This window comes from Mandrillus leucophaeus, unplaced genomic scaffold, assembly GCF_000951045.1.
Source record: "Mandrillus leucophaeus isolate KB7577 unplaced genomic scaffold, Mleu.le_1.0 Scaffold914, whole genome shotgun sequence".
Taxonomy (NCBI): Eukaryota; Metazoa; Chordata; class Mammalia; order Primates; family Cercopithecidae; genus Mandrillus; species Mandrillus leucophaeus.
In genome coordinates this window covers 385,229-403,322 of record NW_012109964.1, presented here as the reverse complement: position 1 = coordinate 403,322, position 18,094 = coordinate 385,229, and the positions used below count along the sequence as shown (strand labels likewise).

The 18,094-nt window shown below is 37.8% G+C and overlaps 1 protein-coding gene across 1 annotated transcript in view; it reads left to right on the top strand.

Annotated features, from left to right (window-relative positions):
- The window catches only part of RNF150 (ring finger protein 150), a 245,405-nt gene that overhangs the window by 197,514 nt on the left and 29,797 nt on the right, over nucleotides 1-18,094 (top strand). The window contains exons 2-3 of the mRNA XM_011969844.1: nucleotides 522-772; nucleotides 17,887-17,958. Coding sequence (XP_011825234.1) covers nucleotides 522-772; nucleotides 17,887-17,958 — 323 coding nt within the window. The remainder of the gene's footprint in view (nucleotides 1-521; nucleotides 773-17,886; nucleotides 17,959-18,094) is intronic.

Genomic DNA, 18,094 nt, shown 5'->3' with positions numbered 1-18,094 from the left:
ATAGGAGAAAATTACCTCAGAAATATTATAGAGAGATCTATAGTTGAATATTCATAGTGTGGGGAAAAGAGAGCTCTCATCTAAGGTGGCATAATGCAGGACACTTTACCCTTTTGTCATGAAATGCAAAGTCCCGTTCCCATCCTCAGGGAATCTGTGGAGTGCAACATAGAACTGGGCTGGTTGGGAAGGGTCCACCTTTCTTTACCAGACCTGGGGTCAATGCTTTGGAGAGTTGAAAAGGGCATAGCATGATTATGACTTCACTGGTACTAAAATCATCATGAATTCATTTTAGGTTCTTTTTTCACATATAAAACAGCAGCTGAAGAAAGCTACGTAACTGAAGAAAGAGAAAATTTGACTTGGTTTCTAACTATTAGATCTTCTTAGCTCAGCACAGAATTCTCAAAAGTACTGTCCTTATTTGGTTTCATGTGACTGTGTCCACACATCTCACTGGGATCCCCCGCATCTTATGTCCTAACCTTTATTGCCGCTTCCTGCCCCTCTCACCACAGGTGTAGAAGACATCGTGGCCATAATGATTCCTGAGCCAAAAGGGAAGGAGATAGTAAGCCTGCTGGAAAGAAACATCACCGTGACCATGTACATCACCATCGGAACCCGGAACTTGCAGAAATATGTGAGCCGCACTTCGGTTGTGTTTGTCTCCATCTCCTTCATTGTCCTGATGATCATTTCCCTCGCATGGCTCGTCTTTTATTACATCCAGAGGTTTCGATATGCAAATGCCAGGGATAGGAACCAGGTGAGTAGCAAAAAGTTAAAAAAACTTTTAAAAATCGTTACAAAAATGTTATATATTATTGTATAAACAACTTTGAACATGACAGAAAATACCGAGCCAAAACCAAAACACCCCCACTCAAGATATACACTGTTAACATTTGCTGTATCATTTTTCAGATATTATCCAAATATACCTATTTTGATGTTTTACTGAATTTTTGTGTAAAATGGAGGTGATTTGTCCCACATTCCCATTGCTTATGTTTTTGGCATTTATTTATGCACATAATGAAGGGAACAAAAGGAAGTGCTAATAGTGTGAAGATAATTTGGAAAGAGCCAAGATTTCCTCCTTGTGAACCAAAGGAAAAAAAAGAGATAAAAACTAAAACCTATTTTAAATAGCAATTAAACATATCGTGTATACCCATGGTACAAAATGCAAAAAAGTATCACATGGCATATAATGAAAAGTAATTGCCTTCCCATGTGTGTCTCTCAGCTACCCAGTTCCTCTCCCTGGAGTATCTTCCAGGAATTTTCTATGCACTTATAAACACACATGCCCATGTATTTTAAAAAAACAACAACAACAAATGATAGCACCCCTTCTCTCTCACTTCATCTTGCAGATTACTTCACATCTATACATAAGCCAAGCTTCCTTCTCATTTCTAATGACTGCATAGCATTCCATTGTATGTGTCACATCTATTTAACCAGCACCTATTAATGGACATGTTTTCTCTTCTTAAGATAACATGTACACATGACACTTCGTACATTTCTAAGTATATCTACAAGGTAAAATCCTGGAAGTTTAGTTGCTAGGGCAATGGCATATACATTTTGGACTATGATAGATACTGCCACATGGTCTGCCAAAAAATGTTGAATCAATTTACACTTTAGCCAACTGTATATGAAAATTACTGCTTCCCCATATCCTTACCAAAAGAATGTTATAGCTTTTTTTGTTGTTACTGATTTGGTAGGTTAAAAATTGTACCACATTTTTCTTATTACAAGTAACATTGAACATCTTTTCAAGTACAATAGAAAAAGTGAATATTTTTGGCGAAATGTCTACTTTTATTATTTGACTTCTTTTCAATTGAGTTGTCATTTTGTTATTAATGTGCATAAACTCTTTATTAGTCAAGGAAATTAACCATTTTTTGTAGGATAGTATTCACCTCCCCATCCCTCAGCTTGTCATTGCCTTTTATTTTATCTGTGGTGCTTCTTGCCATGCAGAAATTTTTGGTTTTTACAGAGCTACATTTATTATCTTTTTTTCTTGAGATGGAGTCTCACTCACTCTGTCACCCAGGCTGGAGTCCAGTGGCACGATCTTGGCTCATTGCAACCTTCGCCTCCTGGGTTCAAGAGATTCTCGTGCCTTAGCCTCCCAAGCAGTTAGGATTACAGGTGTACGCCACCACGCCTGGCTCATTTTTGTTTTTTTAGTAGAGGTGGGTTTTCACTATGTTGGCCAGGCTAGTCTCAAACTCCTGACCTCAAGTGATCTGCCCGCCTCAGCCTCCCAAAGTGCTGGGATTACAGGTGTGAGCCACTACACCTGGTGTATTAATCTTTTTTAAAAAAATAAATTTTATTGTGTATAGTTGAAGTTTACCACATGATGTTTGGGGAGTCATACAGACAGTAAAATGGTTAATATAGTAAAGCAAATTGACATATCTGTTGTCTCACATAGTTTTTTGATGACAAGAGCAGGTAAAATCTACTTATTTAATAGAAATTTCTAATACAATTTTTTAGCTGTAGTCATTGTACATTAGATCTCTAGACTTGCTCATCATACATTCCACTACTTTGTATCCTTTGACCTACATTTCCCCATTTTCTCTCTACTCCCCCCGCCCAGTAACCACTGGTTCATTCTCTCTCTCTGGACATTTGACCTTTCTTAAAAATTAGGTTCCATATATAGGTGAGATCATTCAGTATTTTTCTTTCTGTGTCTGGCTTATTTTACTTAACATGATGTCCTCCAGGCCCATCCATGTTGTGGCAAATGTCAGGATGTCCCTTGTTGAGGATAAACACTAATAATCCATTGTATATGTGTATGTATATACATTTTCTTTATCCGTTCATCCTTCACTGGACATATGGACACTTAGGATGCTTCCCTATCTTGGCTATCGTGAGTAATGCCACAATTAACATGGGAGTGCAGATATCTCTCCAAGGTGGTGATTTTATCTCCCTTGGGTATATACCCAGAAGAGGGATTGGTGAATCTTTTTTTTTTTTTTTTTTTTGAGACGGAGTCTCGCTCTGTCGCCCAGGCTGGAGTGCAGTGGCCGGATCTCAGCTCACTGCAAGCTCCGCCTCCCGGGTTTACGCCATTCTCCTGCCTCAGCCTCCCAAGTAGCTGGGACTACAGGCGCCCGCCACCTCGCCTGGCTAGCTTTTTTTGTATTTTTTAGTAGAGACGGGGTTTCACCGTATTAGCCAGGATGGTCTCAATCTCCTGACCTCGTGATCCGCCCGTCTGGGCCTCCCAAAGTGCTGGGATTACAGGCTTGAGCCACCGCGCCCGGTCTGGATTGGTGGAATCTTAAATGGTAGTTCTGTTTTTTATTTCTTTAGGAACCTCCATACTGTTTTCCCTAATGGCTGCGCCCACCTGCATTCCCACCAACAGTGTACTAGGATTCCTTTTTCTCCATACCCTCACCAACACTTGTTAGCTCTTGTTTTTTGGATGATAGCAATCCTAACAGGTGTGAGGTGTGATCTCATAGTGGTTTTAGTATTTCCATAATAAGATTTTCTATAGACCAAGACTGCTGAAAAGCATTCATGTTTTCAGCCTCTATTTTTTAAATTTCTTTTTTGTCATTAAATCTTTAATCTGTAGAGAACTTATTTCAGTGTAAAGAATGAAGTAGAGAGCCGACATTATTTTTTTCAGATGGCCTATTGTTTTTGTAACTGGCATTTATTGAATAATTAATCTTTCCCCCTCTCATATGCAGTATCCCCATTTCACATCTATTAAATACCCATATGTACTTGCTTCTATTTCCATGCTCTCTAAACTGTACCATGAATCTAGGTCTCTATTCATACTGCAGCACCATCTTGTATTAGTACTCTAGAGTTATAATGTCTCACGGCTGTTCATGCTGTTTTCTTTATTGCTCTATTTTTATTCTTTTCATGTTTGTTTTTGTATGAATTCAGAATCATTGTATGAGTTTTTAAACTTATAGGATAATTTAGGGGAAATTTGTAACTTTATGATGTTGAATCTTCCTATTCAAATATAATATGTTTTCCCCTTATTCAACTCTTCTTTTTATTCCCAGTAGCATTTTTCAGTATTTATTAATCTTGTACAGTTTTCTTCAGTTTAGTTCTAGGTATTTAATCATTATGTTACTATTATAATTTAAATTCATTTTTTCATATTGGAAACTTTGGATTGTTGTATATTTTGTGTATTATTAATAGCCTCATTGTTATAACTCTAATTATAATAATGTATAGCATTTATTATATGCTGCAGGCATGTCCTAAGAGCTCTCTTGCTCTATTTACCTACTTTCGCCTTAATAGATAGTAGCCCCATAATAAATAAGTTTATTGTCCTCATTTTACGGCATTGGAAGTAAGCACAGAGAGTTTAAATAATTTGCCCAAGGTCACATAGCTGGTTACTAATGGAGCCAGCAATTGAACTAGCAGCAGGACTCCAGAGTCCATGCCCTTAACCACTACTGTGTAGTATTTGTGATTATTTGTATTAGTGTTCCAGAACTATATTAATAATGCCCACAATCAGGGATAACTTACCGCTTTCAAATGCTAGACATCCTGTTTTTTCTGTTATCTAATTTCATTGATTGGAATCTCCAGAATAATCTAAAGTAATCGTGGTTACAGTGAACATATTTCTCTTCATTGTGTATTTAATGGGAACTTCCTCAATTTAATGGGATTGTTTTTGTCATTTCTTCATTTTTTTATTTTCCCATGTAGTCTTCTAGGTTGAGATATATAGTTTATCATGTTATAAAATATATAATGTCAGAAGTATCAACTTAGTTCTATCTTACTAAGAATTTTGTAATCAAGAATGGATGTTTGATTTTAGCAAATGCCTTTCCAATGGCCATAGTCTAAGTTTTCTCTTTAGATCTATTCAAATGGATGATATTAATGGATTTCCATTATGAACAATCCTGAATTTCTACTATATACTATTCCTCTAATGTTTTTGAGATTATATTTGCTAGTGTTTATTATATTATTTTTTGCCTTTATATTCATATATGAAATCTGTTCATAGTTTACATTTTTATTATGTTTAATGATTATACTGTCTTCTAAGAAGAATTTACAAACTTTTCTCCATTTTCTGTAATCTAGAACTGTGGTGTCCAACATGGTAGTCACTAGCCATGTGTGGCTATTTACATTTAAATTAATTGTAATGAAATAAACTTTAAAATTCTGTTCCTTAGTTACTAGCCACATTTCATGTGGCCACCATATGGCAGTGCATGCATAGGACCTTTTTATCATTGCAGAAATTCTTATTGGTAACACTGCACTCAAGCATTTTAAATAGCACTGGAATTAGCTGATTCTTAAAGTATTGGTAGAAATTTTCTGTAAGTTACTGAGGTCTAAGTTCGTGAATGTTTTAGGAGACAACTCTTCTTTTTCTATTAATTCTGTCGCAAATTCTCTGCTTAAATTTTCTGTAGCTTCTGGGACAATTTTTGAAAACATTTTTATTGCTTTTATCTGAGTCTCAAAATGATACATGCTTATTTCAATAAATTTAACAATCATAGAAAAACCGTGAAAAAGACAAGTTATCCACTACCCCACAAAATTGTTAACATGTGAGTATATTACCTTTCAGGTATTTTTAATTCTCTCTATATATAGTGAGTGCATTTTCATTACGTGTATATCTAGATATGCAGGAGACACAAACATATCCATATATGTTTTATGTTCTGCCTTTTATTGAATAGTGAGTATATCCCTCTATCATTAAATAATTTTTAAAAAACATGATTTTTATGGCTACATAGTAATGAAGTTCCACTGCTTACACAAAATGGGAAACTTAATTTCTTTATTCATTGCTTTTCCAAACTAAATGGAATATACCTTTCTATTATGGTCACAGTGAGGATTAAATGGATTAATATGTATTACTTTTAAAGCCACTGAGCCTGGCACTAATCATTCAATCAGCACTCAATGAATGGTATCCTTTATTACTATCATATAGATTCTTTGATGACTGCTTACAAATTCAATTTTGCCACTTTCATTAAATATTCTGGAATTTAAATGGATGGAATCCCAAACACAAGGCAATGAAAATGAGATGTAGAACTAACATGCTTCAGTTGGTTCATATAGGGTTATATATGAGAAACTTATATATATGTGTGTGTATGTGTTATATACATAAAACATATATATCATATATGTCATTTTCATTATTTGTGTGTGTGTATATATGTCCTATATATGCGCATATGCACTGCCATATGGTGGCCACATGAAATGTGGCTAGTAACTGAGGAACAGAATTTTAAATTTTATTTTGTTACAATTAACTTAAATTTAAATAGCCACACATGGCTAGTGACTACTATGTTGGAAACCACAGCTGTAGAATGAAGAAAATGGAGAAAAGTTTGCAAACTCTTCTTAGAAAACAGTATAATCATTATCTAAACACAATAAAAATGTAAACTATATGTGTTCTTCATATGTATTCATATATATGCGCGCGCGCATGTGTGTGTGTGTGTAGAGAGAGAGAGAGAGAGAGAGATGTTAATCAGACAATGATATTAGAAATGGCATCCCTGTATTTTTGGTCCTGTAGATAGTTTGAGTAATTATTAGGCAGTAAAGATATGGGTGAAATATTAAGCTTGAATTAGTTGAGTAATGACTTCAATCATTATGTTACTGTGTGCAGGTAGATCTAGCTTGCATGTGTATCCAGACACATGCATACTGTGAGGTATATGAAAAACAATTGAAAGGTAATGGTATGAAAGTGGTTCATGGGGTTTAAATTTTTATTATCCTCCCATTTTATTAACGTTCCTTGAATTGTAGGATGCTACCATAGGGTCACTCAGTGAATTGTGATCATGTTAAAAGTTAACGCTCCTTCCTGATCAAATGGACACTATACTTTAGTCCTTTGATGGGTGGGATAACATTTAATTTCCCTTAGAAAAATATTTCTCCTTTAATGGTCAGTATTCCACTCCATTCAACAGAAAGTTATAGCTGTGCAGGCCATAGCTATAATAAGCATCAGGTTAACTTAAACCATTTATTTTTATTAAAGCATTATTGGCCTTCAGAAGGAGTGACTTTCAGGTTAGATGAAGGCTCACAGCCTGAAATGGAACATCAAAGGCGTTTATTTTACATTGTCGAAGTATCCAACCATTCCGGTATATGAAAGAGAGACTGACCTTGAATTAGCCAGATGAGCACCTCAGTCTCTGCTTGGCTTTGTGCAGATCACAATTAAAAGAAAGCCACCAGCATCTTACATAATCATGGCCAGTTTCATGTCACATCTACCTGGAGAAGATCATTTCAATGCAGTTTCCCATGAAGTAATATTTGCTAAAGTTCTTCACAGTAGAAGCCTCCCAGCAAGGTCTTTTAGATGGTAACATGGAGAATAAGGGCTACAACTAAAAGTGGAGAGGAAGATTTGGCTGGTGTACCATGTTTCTTAAAGATTTAACCAAGTTAAATCTGGTATAGGGCAATAGTTAAAGATACCAACTTTGCAGTCAGATGGGTCTCAATTCAAATCTTTGCTCTAATAATTCCTAGTGGTGTGACTTTGCACAAGTTACTTCACCTGTCTATGCCCAGGCTTCCCCACATGTAAGGCCAGCCCCATAGACTTGATGTGGGGATTGAATGAGAAAATATTCATGACATATTATTAGAGGGTTGGTAAATGGGTCACGTTTATTGGATAAAGCATGCTTGGAAAATATATTCCCCACCTTACCCTCACTACCATACAAATAGTAAATAGCTCAATTCTTACATACCTCACATATAGTTTAGTCTACATATGACTTTTTAGCTCTATTGACACAATTTGAAACCAAATGGAATCTTCCATCTTTACCCCAGAGTCAGGGAAAAGCTCTCTGAACCCTATTCTTTGGGGTTTTTATTGAGGTTTCATCATGTAGGCATGACTGATTAAATTATTGGCCATTGGTGATCAACTCAGCCTTCAGCCCCTCTTCCCTCCTAAGGGCAGGGTTAGGAGAGAGGGAATCTGAAAATTCCAACCCTCTAATCACAAGATTGGTTCCCCAAGCATCCAGACCTTTTTCTTAGGAACGTTCCAAAGTTACCTCATTAACATAAACTCAGGTGTGGTTGAAAAGGATTTCTTATGAATTACAAAAACTGCCCTTTCACCCTTATCACTCTCATCACTTAGGAAATTACAAGGATTTTAGGAGTTCTAGCTGGGAGCTGGGATGAAGATCAAAATATAGATAGTCCTTATTATATATCACAGTATCACACAGCCGAATTATTAATAGCTCCCCAATTTACTCTCAGAATTGTTCCAGTTTGGATGATAAGTTCTATGGTTACCATATGTGTGAGAGAAAGAAAGGAATCAAGAAAAGAATCAAGGACACATTTAGGTCAAGTCTCATGGTGTTTACTGGAACAGGAAAGATGGAAAAAGTAGAGATCCAAAGGGCTAGAGTATCAAGAATTTGGATTTGACAATGCTAAATTTAGAAGCCTTTTGGATATTGAAGCAGAGATGCCAGGTAGGTATTTTGATGTGTAAGTCTGGAGCTCAGGAAAGAAGACAGGGCTGGGGGTACTAATGTGGGGGTCATCAGAATACAGATGACATTTAAATTGTCAGGACAGGAGGAGCTCACTTGGGGAGAGGGTATTGCAGAAGAGCTCTGGAGCCTGAGCCTGAGATACTCTAATACAGCCTCACCTCTACCCCAGCCTGTCTCCTACAATCATCATTTTATGTTAGTTTCCTTTCTTCCCAATTCTTACCACTGTCTGAAATTTTTCTCTCCTTGCGTTACACCTTGCCTTCGCAGTGCACAATGACACTCTGAGGGAAGTGAAACAAGGAGGCTGATTTGCAGAGACCAAGGACAGCCTCACACGCCATGTGGAGCCATTGCTTCCCTGGTCAAGGTTAACTGTTCCACAGCCATCCTCTTCACTCGCGATGCTTGTTTCTCCTGGTAGCCCCATCATCTTTTCTTGAGACCATTTTCCTTTGGAGACCTTGGTCTGTCAGACGGCCTATATGTGCCTGAGTCCAGTGACTGATTATTTCAAGCTCTCTCTGCACAGAGCTCAGGGAGGTGAATGGACTCCTCATTCCCATTCAAACACTGTGACACTTAAGAGCATGTGGATTAGGATGCAGCTCTACTCAGAGCACACACAGCACATTTAGGGAGCTAATTTCCTGATGTCATATTCCAGCCCAGTGGAATCTTATCTCTAACCAAGCCCACAATACTCTTTAACATAATCCGACATAAACGTCACACCCCCAGGCAGCTAGATGGGGGTCAAGGTTGGGGTTTTAGGAGCTGGGACCACATAAAAGTTATATCTAACAATGGTTTTGGTGCAAAGTAGAATCAGAGTCTTGGGCAGGCCAGGGTTATAAGGCAAGAGGACAACCCAGGGTATTAAGTGCATAGGACCATGTGGAGTTCGGTGCCAGATTTATCATAAAATGGGAACAGTGGTCGAGCAAGGCAGAACAAAGCAGGCCAGGTTGGGAGAGGAAGCTGAGGGAATGGTTCTCAGGTGAAGGAAACCTTTTATATCAGACTCTCTACCTGTTAAAAGAGCAGGTAGAAGCCCTGATGGCATGGAAAGAGAAGTTGCAAACCACAACCCACTTGTCAAAGAAGGAAAGGCCCAATAATGATTAGAAAAAAATATTTTACTGGCCATTTAACACATGTCATGATGACTTTTAAATACCATGACAGATCTCTCTCTCCTCACCAGCCCTGATCATGCCCCTGGATGAGTACTTTAAGAAAATAGCCCATCGATGCCACCAGTGTGTGGACTTCTACACCGTGTAGACTGGACACCTCTCAGGTCAGCCCTGAGAACCCATGTGTCAGAGGGTTGCAGAGAGGAAACCACAGTCATGGGAACTGGGAGGCAGAAGACACCTGGCTGTAATTTCACTCAAGTATTTGAGAATGCTGATTGCCTGATCCTAGAATTATAGTTTTTAGAAGTTAAAAGAACAGTCAATAGAATGAATTTGGGAGAGAGAAATGTAAAGTGATTTTCTTTTCAAGGGCATGCAGCCAGATTGATGATTGCAAGTCAAAGTGTTTTCCACCAGATGAAGCCACCTCAATGGCATTGAGGTGCAGAGACCTAACCCATGGGACAGGTTGCCAGTCTTTGCCTCAGTCAAGCTATAAAATGAGCAACTCCTGATCATTCAATACTGAGCGCCAGCCCTTTCTGGCTTTAGAAGCAAGGCTGTCATGTTAAGTCCTTCCTAATAAAGTTATCCCTCAGCATCCATGAGAAATTGGTCCAGGACCCCCCTCCTACCCATGGATACCAAAGTCCACAGTCCCTTATATGAAATGGCATAGTATTTGCATATAACACATCCTCCCATATACTTTAAATCATCTCTTATTTACTTATATTACCTAATTACTTCTAGTACCTAATGTAAACACTATGTAAATAGTGGTTATGCTGTGTTTTTTTATTTGTATTATTTTGTTGTATTGTTATCTTTTTTTGTTTTTTTCCCCCAAATGTGTTTAATCCATTATTGGTCGAATCTGCCATACAGAAAGTTGGCTGTGTCTAGTTTAAGACTCCTCACCTTAAGGGGCTTCCCAGAGAAGGCTAAGGATTCATCTCCATTCTGCCCATCTAATGACCTACGATCTTGTGACCTCTTCTTGACCTTTGAGTTGGGAGGCCAGATTCATGACAGACTCCTGATCCTGAATACCAGTGTACACTATGGACAGTTCTCCTCTCCCCGCCAGAAGGCCAAGGATCCCCTCATTCCCTAGAGGTGCCACTTCTGCTGCCATTCACTGATTCTTACCCTACTTATGAAAACCCTGCAGGATGGCAAGGCAGACAGCACGCGGTGTTCCTGCCATGGCCATGGTGGGTATCCCTGTCTTCTGTGATGTTGGAATATTATCTCACTATCTGCTAGGACATCTCATCTCAGACACAAGGACTGGATCTGTGACTTGAAAAACACACAACTCCTAATAAATGGTAGCTTATTCAAATATGGACAGATCAGATAAACTAAGTAGGGATCTTTTTTGGTTTTCATAAACAATATTGCCTTTGAGGCTAATCCAAGGAAACCAGATCTGTTTTGATTTGCTTTATTTTTATTTGAGGCCTGGTAATGACATTCAGCAAAGTTTTCCTGAAAGATTTCTCTCTTCCTGAGAATAATTTTTCCTATTATTTACATGTACATGGCCCGTGTGCCTTTGACTTCTTTTGCACGCCTTGCATATTGATACTTAAACTGTGTTGGAATAAAAGAAGTAATGAAATTTAAAATAAACATGAACTTCACAAAGAAAAACAGAAAGGAAAGGAGTTTGCCAAGTCTCAGCCACCAAGGGAGAGTCCAGGCAGAGATGCTTCTGTCTCCTAAAGAGTGAGGACTAAAATTGTCCCTGAAACTGCTCTAGAAGAAAGTAGAAAGCCCTCAGGGAAACAGAAAGGCAAAAGCGTGTGTCGTATCCATGCAGTCTTCAGTGAGGTAATTAGCCCTTGATTTGCTTTTTTTGGATTATTCAGGTCTCAAAGCATGTTGCCTCCCTATTCTTTTGTGCATGGATGAAAATCATGAGCTGGTAAAGCTAGAGATGACATTACTTTACATATCTTATGTTATTAGTAAGGGGACGGAAGGCCACAAGTGTTTAAGTGACTTGGCCAAAGTCACACAGTTAACTAGTGACAAAAATAGGTTAAAGAGCTGGGTCTTCTAACTTTGAAACCATTATTTTCTGCTCTATAACACCTCCAACAACAACAGCAACCACAACAAACCCTGATGTTTCTACCTCACATTGTGTGTTCACAAACAGATTTATGGCATCACTCTGTGAGGTCATCACAGCTATCGAAATAGTCAAATTATTTTATCTATTTTTCTAGATTTGTGGAGCGGTGATCCACACCATGGAAATTTATTGGACTGGCTGTGCTATGACTTCTGTCATATCAGCCAGTCCTGGAAGGATCATTATTATGTATTAGAGTGCATGAGGAAAATGTTTGCGTCACTCATGACCATGTAGGTTTTACACAACTGGGACCAACTCTGTTTACTTTGGCAGTGGCCTCCCTTCACCTAGAACTTAAGAACACTTAGTTATCATCCACTTGGTGATGATGACAATGAACATGATCATAAAATACAGCTGTTGGAAAAAATAAAATATGCTACAGAATTATCCAATCAAATGAGATAGGAAGAAAATAAACTCAGTTTTGATGCTATGTTTTGGAATCCTTATGTTCCAAATTTGTATTATCACTTTCACTGCATTTCTATTTATAACACAGAACAGAGGAAGAGGAAAGTTTCTTATTTTTCTCAGTTTCTTAAATATTTAGATTACTAATTTATGTGTCTCGGGTTGAACTGGAGTCTGCTGTTTACCATTCTTGTTAGAATTTATGTAGGACTTTATTCTTTTAATACATGGCTCTGTATTTATTTTGCATAACAGTTTATCTTCACTACTGTCAAGAAACCAGTAACCTTGGTAAATATATTCACGCCTGTTTAGATCAAATAGATGGAGAAACCTAATTATTACAATGGCCTAACACCTAACAAGCTTTAGTAAGAAGCATGATTTTGGCCAGGCACCAGTGGCTCACGCCAGTAATCCCAGCACTTTGGAAGGCCGAGGCAGGCAGATCACCTGAGGTCAGGGGTTCAAGACCAACATGGTGAAACGCTGTCTCTACAGAAAATACAAAAATTACCTGGGTGCAGTGGCACACACCTGTAGTCCCAACCACTCAGGAGACTGAGGCACGAGAATCACTTGAACTCGGGAAGCAGAGGCTGCAGTGAGCCGAGATTCACGCCATTGCACTCCAGGCTGGGTGACAGAACACAACTGTGTCTCAAAAGTAATAATAATATTAATAATAATAAGTATGATTTGGGTCTGGTTAGATTAGAAAGAATTCATAGGAGCACCCTAGAGAAGAGAGTGGAATCCCTACCTGAAACAAAAGGCTGACTCAAACCTGAGATGGTTCCTCAATCCACCTGAAGTGGTCCCTGAGTCTTCCATTAGCAGCACTTTACTCTGCATTTCTGAGAATGGCAAAGGGAAGAGTCTGTTTTGTAAAAGACTTCTGGTTGCAATTAGATTCTCTATTCAGGCTAGGTACAAGATTCAGTTTGAGCAGGGCCTGTAGTTTTCCTTCCCTCTTCAAACTGGGTGCAATCAAAAACCCAAAAACAGAAGAGATCAATTACAAAAGCAACAGTAGCCTTATTTGGGCCATTTCATTAAATGTTTATGTTTTTACTTATCTCTTTAATTCGCATTTTGGAAATCCAGTAAAACTCATTTGAAAATTATTGAAAGTGAGATTTTTTTTAATATTGAAAACTTTTTTTAAAATGTTGAAAGTGGTACATTTTTCTTTGTATAATTTTTTTAATGGGGTCTTCTCTGTAGGTGTGTAATTTTCATGCCACCTACAAAGAAATAAGTATGCATATACTGATAGTACTTGTTTACATGCATATGGAAATTGCATTTTTTCAAAACTTTGTGGTGCTTTTTCCCTAATTTTGTTAATCCAGAACTCTTACAGAAAAAAAAATATATTTTATTACATGATCCCATATCATCATATACATCTCAGAAGCTGATTTTACTTCCTCAGGTATCTGGACCATCTGTTCTGCCCTTGCCAGGGAAGACTTTCATATCCTTTATCTGCCACTGCCAAAATGCTATGTTTTTCCTCCTCAACAGAGGAGAAAATATGTGTATTGTTTGTCAATAACATACAGAATGAGGCTTGACTCAAGGAATGTCACTGGAAAGGGAATGGAAGAGAATACCATTATACCCTTTTTTAGAATGATTAAGGAAAATATGTCTTCCTACCTTTGTGAATCATTTGATTTCTGAGAGCTTCTAGGAGGAAGGCCTCATAGACTTGTAGTTGAAGATGACTTTATTACAGTCATGCACTGCATGACTACACTTTGGTCAAAAATAGACCACATATACGACGGTAGTTCAGTAAGATTATAATATCTTGTTTTTACTGTATCTTTTCTATGTTTAGATATACAGATCCTTACCATTGTGTTACAGCTGCCTACAGTATTCAGTCGTGCTGTACAGGTTTGTAGCCTGGGAGCAATAGGCTAGACCATAGAGCCTATGTATATAGCCGGCAGTATCATCTAGGATTGTGTGAGTATCTTCCATGATTTCACACAGTGATGAAGTCACCTAACAATGGATTTCTCAAAATGTAGCCCTGTCATTAAGCCACACATGACTGTACTTTCTCTTTTACTCCCTTTCCCTCAATCTATTAATTCTGCTAATTTGGGAAACCCATCTCCTAAATGACTTAATCCTCTGCTGAACTTCTTTAACCTCTCTAGGGCCCAGTCATACAAATGCCAGTAATGGAATTCGTCTTTCTAATTCCCTAGCCATTAACTTTACTGTTAGCCAAAATCCCTGTTACCTTAACGTCAGCTTGCTTTACATTTCCTCAAAGGACATGCCATTTTAAAAACATAAAGGCAGCCTGCATTATTTTAAAAGGGCATGGAAAGGGTTTTTTCTCTAGAAGAGATTGAGGGAATGTTTTCAAAAGCCATCTATTTTTATTCAGATGTAGCCAACTGCTAAGTTAAATACACAGCCAAAGTTTAATGCAGTCTTTGAACTTCCCCTACATGCCCACATTTAAGAAGAGCATATTTCATTTGCTAAAACATTATTTTAAATGAAATTGAATTTTGAAAACATTATTTCTAGTTCACCTGCTTTTTAAAAATGTTGACTCCCTGGCCGGGCGCGGTGGCTCATGCCTGTAATCCCAGCACTTTGGAAGGCTGAGGCAGGCAGATCATGAGGTCAGGAGCTCAAGACCAGCCTGGTCAACATAGTGAAACCCATCGCTACTAAAAATACAAAAAAATCAGCCAGGCATGGTGGCGGGCACCTGTAATCCCAACTACTAGGGAGGCTGAGGCAAGGGGAATCGCTTGAACCTGGGAGGCAGAGGTTGCAGTGAGCCGAGATCGCACCACTGCACTCCAGCCCGGGTGACGGTATGAGACTCCATCTCAAAAAAAAAAAGTTCCCTTTGAGTATAATCTATGACCATTGTATGAAAATATATTTTTCTACTTAATTACTCTGTTTAGTCTTCAAAAACATTTTTTAAGTGATTGAATTAGGTGCAATATTATGTAATGCCAGTTAAACACAATTGCAAAAATATCTGAGTTCTTTACTGAAAAAGAAAAACAGTATTTGTTTCTTTGGGATTCAGATTCTTATTCTAAATATAATATTCTACAGGTCTGTGGCATTTACTTCCAATAACTAGTAGCCCTTTCTCAATACCTTTCAATCCTTGCCCCAGCGTCCTTCAATGGAGAGCAGCTGTCAGTTGATACTGGCTAGGTTTGCCAAGCTAGGACCACAGGTTTGCTTACCTTACAATGTGTATCATTTACAGTTTGTCCCTAAATATTCCCGTTAACTGGCTAAATTTCTCAGGTTGTTTTCTGAGCAAAAAAAAACACAACAAAACAAAAAACCAAAAACCACTATTGGCTTAAGATTTTATTAACTCATTATTTAGAGTTTTCACTAGATTATAAATTAAACTACAGTTGATAGGAGTGTGTCTCTCTGTGTGTGTGTGTGTGTGTGTGTATGCATACGCATGTGTTTTCATTACCATTTTTTTAAACCCAAAGCTATACTTGGCACAGAATAAGAGATCAAAAATATATGTTGAATGATTGACTGCCTATTATTGAAGGCAGCTTTATTCTATTTATATATGCTGGGGATGTAGGGGACAATGTGAAGCAAAAAATAAGCACAGGCCTGCCCTCAGGGAGCTTATCTGAGGACAATCTAACAGTAATTGATCATAAAAACACACTTCAAATTTCAAATGTGACAGTGCAGAGGTATAGTGCTGTCAGGGTCTAGATGAGAGGGATCCTGTTGGATACATCTAGGAAGGGCTCCCTGAATAAATGATTTGAGCTGAAGTCAAAGGATGAATACCTAAGAACCAGAAGAAGAGGAGAGGAAAGTTCCATCATGTTTAGTTCACCTCAGTTCAGTTCTTTTCCTCTCAGTCTCCTGTTTTTCCTTGGTATTTATCACTAAAGACTCTTTCTATTTTTGCCTGCTGCCTTAGTTTGCTAGCTACTCGTGGACTTCTGCATAAATCTCAATGATATAGGTCTCCTTTTAGGAAACAGCCAAAACTTACCCTTCTGATAAAAATGTCAGTATTATTTTAGACATGAAGGACAAACTATCAAAGAGAAAAATGAATTGACAAGGAAAACATCTTTTCTGCTAATTACTTTAACTGCTGTGTGTTTAGAGAAGTGCCACATGGTAAACACTTAGTGATTCTGATTGACTGGATGGTTGGTTGACTGATTAGCTGGCTAGCCAGATGTTGGATGGATGGCTGACTGGCTGGTCAGATGTTAGATGGTTGGCTGACTGGCTGATTGGTTGATCGGGTGGTTTTGTAAATGAAGGTGAGGGTGATAGATGAGCTTTGATTTTAAAGTCAAACTTAATTTTATTCAGATTCTGACTTACCTTTCACTAATTCTATGATATTGGACAATTTACTTAAGCTCTGTAAGCCTCAGTTAATTCTATTAAATAGTGTTTTTCTCATAGTTATTATAATACCAAAGGTGATAATGCATATATAGCTTTAATATGGCACCTAGGATATATTAACTGTTCACTAATACATGTTCACTATTTTAAAGAAAAGCAAGAAGCTTGAGTGCTTTTTCCAAAAGGAACAAAATTAGTGAAAGCAAATGATTAGTCTGTGTTTAAATGTTAACCCTCTTAATCTTAGTCCTTCTAATGTTTTACTACTACAGATACACATCTATTGCAGACCAGAGATAGATATACCTAAGAAGATAAAACATGTAGAAAACTCACATGCACATGAACAATTTTTTTTCTTGACTGATTAAAGTTTAATTTACTCACCACCCTATCCTTCTCCCAGTTTTCCTCATCACCCTCTGATTGCATTATTGCAGGGCTCATTAAGATGGTAATTTTCTCTGCCAAAAATGGGAAGAGAGTGATATATTATTTCTTGACATGGATCGTTGTGGTTACTCCGGTGTTTGCTTTATAATTATTTGCTAAACTGAACGTTATGTTTTATGTATTTTTCTATATGCACCCTCACACTTAAACATGCATAAAGGAGGTAAAATTGCCATGTGAGAACGTGATGGAATAGAACAGACCAAAGTTAAACCAATGTTATGCCTATATGAGCAGATTGGAAGGAATATCCAAGCAATGAATCCTGATTATCAAAAAGAGGAGATTAAATTTATTCCAGCTACTCCAGATTGACTATCTCTGTGTCACAAATTGAGTGGCTAGAGTGACAAATTACTAAACTCCTTTTTTCTTTTTTTTTTGGCTAGTATATGCACATATAACCTGCACTGTAGAACTATAGGGCAGGGTCTTTGTCACATGCCACTTGCTTAACACTAGGCATGAAGAACTTCTCTCTATGGCAAAACTCTTTTATAGACCTCAACTGGTAGAGCCCCCTTGCACAAATGCCACTACCCCATCTTTTCTAGTCATCATTGTTTGCATTCATGCCACATGTGCATGATTTCAGAGCTAACTGCCCTGGTGTATTAAACAACATCAGAAATGAAGTCAAGAATTACAGATCTTTATTATTAACAAGCATGTTTTGGTTTTTCAGCGCCGACTGGGGGATGCAGCAAAGAAAGCCATCAGCAAACTCCAGGTCAGGACTATCAAGAAGGGTGACAAGGTAACAGCCTCTTTTCTTTTTGGTGAGGAGCTATTCAAAAAAGCTTCTAACTTTTCTTACAGCCAGGGTGGAAGAGAGGAAAGGATGGCAAAGGGAAATATATGCTAACAGTTGTCCTATCAGTATATGTTATTAT